General features: G+C 46.0%; 1 protein-coding gene across 1 annotated transcript in view; it reads left to right on the forward strand.

The window, feature by feature from the left end:
- CPA4 (carboxypeptidase A4) overlaps positions 1–9,983 on the forward strand; it is a 30,183-nt gene that overhangs the window by 15,751 nt on the left and 4,449 nt on the right. The window contains exons 9-10 of the mRNA XM_017875065.1: positions 1,908–2,107; positions 3,156–3,240. Of these exons, the coding sequence (XP_017730554.1) occupies positions 1,908–2,107; positions 3,156–3,240 (285 nt within the window). The remainder of the gene's footprint in view (positions 1–1,907; positions 2,108–3,155; positions 3,241–9,983) is intronic.

Here is a 9,983-nt window from a genome sequence, read left to right on the forward strand (position 1 = left end):
CTTGCTCCATCGACTAGAGTGCAGTGGCAGGATCTTGGCTCACTCTCACTGCATCCTCCGTCTACCGGGTTCAAATGATTCTCCTGCCTCAGTCTCCTGAGTAGCTGGGACTGCAGGTGCATGCCACCATGCCCAGCTAATTTTTGTATTTTTAGTAGAGACAGGGTTTTGCCATTTTGACCAGGTTGGTCTTGAACTCCTGAACTCAGGTCATCTGCCCGTCTCAGCCTCCCAAAGTGCTGGGATTACAGGCATGAGCCATCGCACCCAGCCTGTTTGTTGTTTTTTAAAACGTATTTTTGTAATTTTGAAAGGGAATGATAGTAATGTCTGTCCTCCTGAGAGAATGGTGGGACAGACCATCTTACATTCAGATTGTCATCTACACTAATATTTTGAAAACGCCCTCTTCTAAGACATACAAAACAGGGAACCTTCCTTATCCCTGACCCTACCAGCCCTGCCTGGGCAAGTTCTGAGCGGGTGGAAGGACTCCTGGCAGCAACCCAGAAGAGACGAATTAGCACTGTCACCCCAATAGGCAAGACCATGCTGTGAAAATTCCACTCCGGTACCCTTAGGTGTGTAGACATGAACCTTAGCAGCTGGCTGTCGTGGAAAGGGAAAGAGAATTAGGAGACCTGGGCTCTGAGTGCCAGCGATTTAAAAACCACCCTCCACAAAAGTGCCGACTGTGTACCAAGTACCTTCCCATATTTATCATATTTATTCTTCTCACCTAGCGAGTGAATTTTATGATCTGAAATGAGACAGTGGAAGCTCAGAGACGATCTCAAGGTGACATGGGTGATCAGAGTTCTGATCCAAACTCACCTTCCAATTCCAAATCCAGGCAGTTCCCTTTCACTGCTCCATGGCTATGCTGATGGGGTTGGTTGGTTGTTTTGTTTTGTTGAGACAGGGTCATGCTCTGTCATCCAGGCTGGAGTACAGGGGCATGATCACGGCTTACTGCAGCCTCGACATCCTGGGTTTAAACGATCCTCCCACCTCAGCCTACCGAGTAGCTGGGACTATAGGCACATGCCACAATGCCCAGCTAATTTTCGTATTTTTTTGTGAAGGTGGGGTTTTGCCATGTTGCCCAGGCTGGTCTTGAACTCCTGGGCTTAAGTGATCCTTCCACCACAGCCTCCCAAATTGCTGGGATTATAGGCATGAGGCACTGTGCCCGGCTCTGATGGTTTGTTTTTAATGTACTTCTTTTACTTGTGTAGAAATACCACACAAACCAGTGGGGGAAAATAATGATTGTGGGAAAGGAACTGATACAAATGTGGGAACTCAGAGTTTCAAAGTTAAGTCAGATATTCCCACCACTGGGGTGGTTTCAGTCACACTCACACACACACACACACACACACGCACGTGTGCACACACCCTAGAAACCCAAGGGAACCACATTATGAAGTAATACAGAAGGCAGTGTTTCTAAAAGCCTGTCAAATAATCAAGAGATTTTAGCCACAACAATCGATTATTTCTGGCACACTTGGCCTTTAAGATCTGAACCAAGAGAATAAGTTGACACCAGAATAAATGGAGTCATTTTCATTATTTATTGGTGTTCATATTAATTATCTAGACTACTTATTAATTACAACTTATTCTCAAGGGTGCTATTAATTATTTATGACAACTGCTGTTGGTACAAGGCAAGGTCAACTCCAACAGTTTTTCTCCTCAGCTGTAGCAGACCCAACACCCAACCCTCCCTCTTCCATGCCTTCTCTGCAGTCCACACCCACCGTGGACTAGGTGCTCTGGGCCGTCTCACCGTGGCCTGCCCATTCCCAATACCTTCGGCCCCTCTCTAGGTGGAATGTCTTGCATTTCTGTGTTCCTGGATTATGAGTTAATGTTTCTTCTTGGGCTATCCCCAACAGGAAAGGGAGCCAGTGACAACCCTTGCTCCGAAGTGTACCATGGACCCCATGCCAATTCAGAGGTGGAGGTGAAGTCGGTGGTAGATTTCATCCAAAAACATGGGAATTTCAAGTGCTTCATCGACCTGCACAGCTACTCGCAGCTGCTGATGTATCCATATGGATACTCAGCCAAAAAGGCCCCAGATGCCAAGGAGCTGGTGAGTCACAGCTGCCTCCCACCCAGCCTGGGGCCTGCCTGACCCTCCTGGCGCAGCTAAGGTGGTAGCTCTGCAGCTTTATAGGGAGAGTCCAGGAGCCTGGGCATGTTTCATTGAAGGCCCAGTCTTCTCTCCCTGCCCTTTGGGATACGCTATCATCTGCTGGGGACAGGAAGACAGTGCTCTTTATTTCTGTGTCTGCTATCAGTTCCCTGAACCATGCCTGCCCCGCCTTTCCTTCTCCCTTGTTTTTCTGACTGCCATGTGTTGTGGACTCGCTGCTTACCAAGGACTGTGGGTGGCACCCGGGTGAGCAACGGGGAGAGCTCCTCACTCTAGTGAAGGAAGAGTTTAAGGAGGGTGAAGGCCATGGCCTGGGATGCTCTGTGTCTTGTCCAGAACGTGGGCCATCAGGAGCAGGCCTGACATCTGGAGGGTGACTGCAGGTGGCTGCCCAGGGCCACAGCCAGCCCTTAAACCTCGGGCAGATCCAGCCCCTCCCAGGCTCATGGCAAAGTGTGGGCTTGATTCTGCTCCCCTACTCCCACCTGGCCTCTCGGGCAGGCACTCTACACAGGGATCATCCACCTATGGTGGTCCTTCTCCTCCTCTACTCTGCAACACCCAACTCTTTGAGAGCTTTCTCTTGAACATACTTGGTCTTCCCTCATGTATGAGTGATGCCCCCCTTCTCAGGATAGGTGAAGATGGTGCCTTTACTAGATTCCTAGTGGGTCAGTGAGTAGCTCCAGACCCCCCATCTCTTCCAATCTGAGTACATAACGCACAGGCTTCCACTTCCCTCCTCATCTCCTCCCCCAAACTGGGAGTCAAGAACTGGGGGTGTGGTGGGAGAAGGAGTTGAAGGAACCATGCCACCTCCCTCAGCTTACAGTTGGGCCTTGGCACTGGGTGAAGGGGAAAGAAGGGACCAGAAAGGAAATCAGGAGAGGGGCCGAGAATCTTCCAAACCATCCCAGAGCAGAGCAGCTGAGGAAGGTCAAGCTTCAGGATCCATTTTTTCTCACTCCACGTTCCCCCTTCCCAGGACAAGGTGGCAAGGCGTGCAGCCAAAGCTCTGGCTTCTGTGTCAGGCACTGAGTACCAAGTGGGTCCCACCTGTGCCACTGTCTGTAAGTACTCGCTTATTGATGAGTTACTTAGAAAACACTTTGAGAGGAAACTTGAAATGGAATGGGAGGAGAGCTGTTAGACTTACTTGTCATCTGATTGTTTTTGTTGTTAGTAATAGACTGAACTACATCATGCCTGTGTGGTGACAGCTGTTGCATGCAGTCCCCTTCATCAACATCATATCAAAAATTCCTCATGTCCATCCCTCCATTTTCAAGAGAAACCCACCTTTCAATTGGTAAACTGATGGTGGTAATGGAGTTGGGGGAGACTCCCTCATCTTCCTAAAGGAGATGAACAAACATTGAGCCTGGACAACATAGCAAGACCCCATCTGATATGGTTTGGCCATGTCCCCACCCAAATCTCATCTTGAATTCCCACATATTGTGGGAGGGACCTGGTGGGAGGTAATTGAATCACGGGGGCAGGTCTTTCCTGTGCTGTTCTCATGATAGTGAGTAAATCTCACAAGATCTGATGATTAATATAACAAGGGGTTTTCTTGCACAAGCCCTCTTCTTGTAAGAGTTAAAAAAGAGGAAAGAAACATGAAAAGCAGCTTAACAGTCAAAGATAGGTTTATTCTGGGAATAAACCTGAGAGGGGCTTCTGGCTGATTTCGGTCAGGAGTGTTCTTTCTCTCTTACAGACTAAGGGTATTTAAGGGTTTAGGGAGGGGGAGCTTATCGCAGGCTCAGAATGTTTCTCTGTGAAGGAGAGTTTTATTTCAGGGTTGGAATATCTGGTCAGAGGGGAGGTTTATCTTAGAGTTGGAATATTTCTGGTCATGTTGACATTATCCATTAGGCTGATGTTTGGGACTGACTTTTAATCAAGGGGAACTTAAAATAGTGGTGTTTGCCCAAGATGGTGATGCTCCTGCTCTGTCAATCCAGACCTTATAATTATAAAAGGACGAAGGGTGGCATGTTTTTTTTTTTTTTTGTTTTTTTTTTTTTGGCTATTTCCTGCTGAGGGGGGCATGGAGAGATTTTTGGTCTCGGATTGTAGGAGTAATGCTGTCTGTAGATGCTTTTGGGTAGTAGTCTGTGAGATAGGCATGATTCTGTCAGTTAAATATCTTTGAAAAAGGTTGATTAGGCAGGGTAAGAACATTAGTCCTAGGCATATTATTAGGAGAGAGCCCAGGAATGGGATGGCCTGTGTTATGATTTTGTTTCCAAACCAATAATTCATTTGGTTATTTTGCTCTTCCTTAGCTTTTAGCCCTTTTAAAAGTTTTCAGCAGTGTTTCTTACTAGGCCTGATTGGTTGAGACAGAAGCAACGTTTCTTACCCGATGAGAAGCAGAGGCCCCCTTTTTCAGCTGTTATAAGATTTAATCCCCATTTATTTGGCAGGACTACTCCAGCTAAGGAGTCTAGTTGGTCTTAGGCTTTTATAAGGCTTTGGGCTATATTTTTTAAAAAACCCTGTAGTTCTGTTGAAAGAGTTTTTAAAAGTATGCTACAGAGGTGGCCGATCTGCCTGCTCCCAATCCAAGTATAGAGGTTACACTTATAGGCCACTATCAAAGGAATGACGTGGATGGCCCTCTTTTTTAAAACCTATTGGACGGGTGGAATGGGTAAAGGTTGATTAGGAGGAACTAGTTTAGTGGAGGGAGAAAGATAAACTAGGGCACAGGTTCCAGTTTAGTTGGTGGGGAGACAAAGACATGTGTTGGTGCCACACCAGAAGAACAAGCCTTCATTATAAATACAGGTGGAGATATGGAAAGAAAACAAGTGAATTAAAGATGGTGTGCCATTTCTTTCCTGTGGTTCATTACTCCAGGTGGACAAGGAGGAGGCCAGGGAGACACCCACTATAGTAGAGATATAGGAAGAGTTATTTTTTACACAATAATGCAGTCGGACGTTGCGCCATTGATATACAACCATGATAAAAGGTGGGCACCAGGGACAACACAAGTTGGGCCGGAGGCATTAGTTGAGGGAGAGGCTGTAAAACGAGCTTGTTGCAGAAATGCTCCGTTTGCTTCTGGTGATCCTTGGTAGTCAACTTCATTAGTTTGATGGTCAGAGGGGTTTTTAATAATGATAGTGCGGTTGCATTGGTTAGGTGTTAAGGACCCTACAGGAAAATTTTCCTTAGAGGCTGAAAAGCAAAGTGAGGCTTGTAGTAAAAGGGGGGTGTGTTTAGTTATGGACCCTTTAATGGGAGGGCTTTGGGGCTTGAGGTGTTGTAGGGAGTTGTAATAGGTTTGAAATAATTTGTTGGCCTGATTGGCCCTGGAAGTGGGATAATCGCTGACCAGGGTGTCAGCTCTTTTAAAAAAGGAAGCTCCTTTTTGGAGTTTATAAATTAGGTTATGTTTCCTGTTAAAAGGTCATGAAGGGGTGTAGGAAGGGCTGTGTAAGCTGAGGAAGACAGCGATAAGCACATTCAGCATTCTGGAGCAAAGGAACAGTTAGCTTGCAGCAAGAGGGATCGTGCAAGGTTTACAGAGAGTTCTATTTTGAGAGCAGCGAGGAGTGGTTGTATTGGTGAGGTTGATGTGATTAGGGAATTTATATTGAAAGAAACAAGCAAAAAGAGAAGAAAGTTATTTGGGTAGGAGTAAAGTCCCAGAAAGTTCCTTGAAGCCATAGGTCCCACAACACAGTAAGGAGCTGATCAGTATGTGGAATGGGAATTTTGTAAGGGTACCACTGAAGGGCTGTAATGAGGTTGGTTAGGAAGCGATGAAAAGTTTGGGAGAGAAAGAGACGTAAGTGACTTACGTGGATTTCTCTTCCTTTTTCTTCGGGATTCCGGTGAGGTGAAGGGAAGTGGGTCCTATGGAGACACAAGAAAAGGCTGAAGGGGTTTTAGACTTGGTTGTTTGGGTATGTGGTGAAGGGAAGTCTGTTTTCTTGAGAAAAGTATAATGAAACCAGTTGGGGAGTCCTTGGAGTTTTGCTGCTGTGGGTGTGGTAAGGATGATCTGGTAACGTCCCTTCCATTTAGGTGTGAGGGGGGGAAATGGGGGTAGGACTGGGATCTTTTACCAGAACCCAGTCTCCTGGCTGTAGGAAGGGATTAGAGGAGTCGGTTACGGGTTGTGGCAGGCGTTTGTCAGCATATTCCCAAATAAAATGGCAGATGGTATGTAGAAGAGGGGAAATGAGAGGGGTGGGTAGAGGCGGGGCTTGACTCTGAGGTGGAACAAAAGGGATGAGTGGTCTTTCGGACGTGAGTTTAAAGGGGCTGAGCATTGGAGGTTTAGGTGGGAGTGCCTGAATTTTTAGAAGGGCCAAAGGTAAAAATGTAACCCAGTTTGTATGTGTTTGGAGTGAGTACTTGGTGAGGGTGTTTTTTAGAATGTTACTCATTTTTTTAACCTTTCCTGAAGATTGAGGTTGCTAGGGGATGTGTAGCTTCCAGGTCACTAGTAGGGCTTATGCAATTGTTTGAGTAATTTGATAAATGAATTCAGGGCCATTATCAGATTGGAAAGAAAGAGGCACCCCGAACCTGGGGATGATTTCTGTTATTAATTTGGAGGCGACAATAGAAATTGGATTGTTGGATAGAAAAAGCCTCCACCCATCCCGAAAAGGTATTAGCTGGAACTAAAAGAAACTGAGCCTTTCTTCCTGGGGCATATGGGTAAAATTAATTTGCAGTCTTGTCCTGAAAGGTGTCTCCTGGCTTGATGGTTTGGGAAAGAAGGGGTTTAGTGTTGGAATAGGGTGATGCTTTCTGGCAAATAGAGCATTGATGGGAAATGGCTTTTAACTGTTCCTTTATATCTGGGGTTATGTGTATATGAGAACTTACGAAATGTTGTGGAGGGGAATGGCTACTATGGAAGAGATTGTGTATGTCTCATAAAAGAGTTCTTTTTTCAGGGTTAGGTGGGACTAATTTGTTTTGTATGAACCAGTATGGGGGTTTCAATTGTGCCCCTGGCGTAACTAGCTGCTGTATTTGGTGTTTAGGATAAAAGGAGGGGATATGTTGTATGAGGGGAAATAGGTATTGGGGAATTGGATGATTGGTTGAGACATATTTTGCTCAATAGTCAGCCTCACGGTTCCCTAAAGAAATGTGGCTTTTATCTGACTGATGTCCTTTGCAATGGATAACTGCAACCTTTTCTGGAAGTAAAGCTGCCTTTAGATGATGGATTATTTTCCATTAATGATAGGCATTCCCTCGGCCATGAGATAGCCCTGCTCTCTTCAAATTTCGGCATTGGAATGGATGATGTTATAGGCATATTTAGAATCAGTGTACAAATTAACTTGTGTGTTTTTTGCTAGGGTTAGTGCTCTTATTAGAGCAACTAATTCTGTTTGTTTGGAGGATGTGCCCAAAGGCTAGGGGGCAGACTCTACAACTCTTTTAGGTGGAGAGAGTGGGTATCATTATGTTATCCCTTAATGATGGCATATCCTGCTTGGAGGGAGGGTTTTTTGATGTGCTGCCATTTATAAACTAATTTGGGGCTCCCTTTATGTGAGTGGAAGTAAGGTGGTGAAACATGGTGAGAGAACTTTTAATTAGATCAGAGCACGAGTGTTGGTTGGGGTTTAAAATTGGTGTTGAGGCTGAGCGTGGTGGCTCACGCCTGTAGTCCTCCCACTTTGGGAGGCTGAGGCAGGAGGATCACCTGAGGTCAGGAGTTTGAAATCAGCCTGGCCAACATGGTGAAACTCCGTCTCTACTGAAGTACTTTAGCTGGGCGTTGTGGTGTGCGTCTGTAATCCCAGCTACTTGGAAGGCTGGGTCAGGAGAATCGCTTGAATCCAGGAAACGGAGGTTGCATTCCAGCCTGGGCTAAAAGAGCAAAACTCTGTCTCAAAAAAAAAAAAAAAGAAAAAGAAAAGAAAAAATGAAGGTAAAAGAGTGGCAGGATTTGGGGGGTAGCATCTATGAAGAGAGAGAGAAGGTTGAAAGAGTATTGAATATAGGGCTTGCATGGGAGAGGATGAGATGGAGGTGAATGCCTTATGGCTGAGCATATCTTGTAGACTGTGAGAAGAAAATACCTGAAGGGATGTTTATCTGGGCTCAAGCAATCCTCCCTTGTCAGCTTCCCAAAGTGTTGGGATGACAGGCATGAGTCAGTGCACCTGGCCTATTGTACCTTTTGTATGTTCAGATTTGTTTAGACAGACAAATACTCACCATTGTGTTACAACTGCCAACAGTGTTCAGTACAGTAACATGCCATGCAGGCTTGTAACCTAGGAGCAATAGGCTACGCCATATAGCCTACGTGTGCAGGAGGCGATGCCACCTAGGTTTGTGTAAATACATTGCACGATGATGAAAACATACCTCCATTGTGAAGTGATGCATGGCTGTATAAACATGGCAGGTGCAACTCTGATCCCCCTTAAGGTGGCACCCTCCTTTGTTTTCTCTAAATTTGATAAGATAGGGTCTCACTCTCTGACCCAGTCTGGAGTGCAGTGGTGCAATCTTGGCTCACTGCAGCCTCGTCTTCCCCAGACTCAGGTGATCCTCCCACTTCAGCCTCCTGAGTAGCTGGTAGTACAGGCATACACCAACATGCCCAGCTAATTTTTTGTATTTTTTTGTAGAGAAAGGGTCTCTGTATGTTGCCCAGGCTGATCTCAAATTCCTGGGCTCAAGCAGTCTGCCTGCCTCAGCCTCCCAAAGTGCTGGGATTACAGGTGTGAGCCACCGCGCCCTTCTTTCCCCTCTATTGCCTTTTCTATAATGGTGTCTCAATAGGTGATCCACCCTGAGAACCCCTGCAAATTCACTGCCATTTCTGTCCTCTTCAACTCTCCACCCACTCTCCCCTCCAACTGGCCTCATCCTCAACTGGCTTCGCTTCAGAACCCCTCTTTCAGGAAGATTCTCCATCCACCCCCGGGCCCTCCTCTGGACTCCATCTCAACAGTCTTGTCTCTGTTTCAGATGCCATCAGATGATGTTGGTGTTTGTGTTGCTAATTGTAGCAACAATCCATTAATAATTCATGGTTTCTTGATATTAGTGTTGCTAAGTGGGGACTCTTCAGACAACACACCTGGAGAGTTTCTCCATCCTCTGCTTAATTAGAACGGAGTGAGGGGCCAAAGACAGTTAAAAGAGACTTGATAGGTGCCCTTTGAGGATGTCCTTTCCAAAGATCTTTGGGGATCACCAGGGTCCCGGCCTTTGGGTCAAACACCAGCTTAAATAATGGCCTTGTCCTCCTGCATCATTCTTCTCTCTCCTCTGCAGCATAAACTTACAAAACTGGGAGATACTCATCAGATTCCTCCAACAGAAGAGGAGGAAGGCTCTCTCGAGGGCTGTCCAGGAGACATAAAATTTCTACCCTTTCTTTTCTTTTTTTTTTTTTTGAAATGGAGTTTCGCTCTTGTTGCCCAGGCTGGAGTGCAGTGGCATAATCTCCACTTATCGCAATCGCCACCTCCAGGGTTCAAGTGATTCTCCTGCCTCAGCCTCCCAAGTCACTGGGATTATAGGCATGTGCCACCATGCCCAGCTAATTTTTGTATTTTTAGTAGAGACGGGGTTTCTCCAAGTTGGTTGGTCTGGTCTTGAACTTCCGACGTCAGGTGATCCGCCCACCTCAGCCTCCCAAAGTGCTGGGATTACAGGCGTGAGCCACGGCACCCCGCCAAAATGTCCACCTTTTCTAAGAGCCCATCTTCCATATTCTTTATAGGTCTTGTCATTCCTCCTTGTTTTTCAAAAAAAGCAATCAATTTTTGTACAATAGCACTCTATCCAACGCCATAAGTTA

This window comes from Rhinopithecus bieti, unplaced genomic scaffold (assembly GCF_001698545.2).
Source record: "Rhinopithecus bieti isolate Rb0 unplaced genomic scaffold, ASM169854v2 scaffold_8783, whole genome shotgun sequence".
NCBI classification, from domain to species: Eukaryota; Metazoa; Chordata; class Mammalia; order Primates; family Cercopithecidae; genus Rhinopithecus; species Rhinopithecus bieti.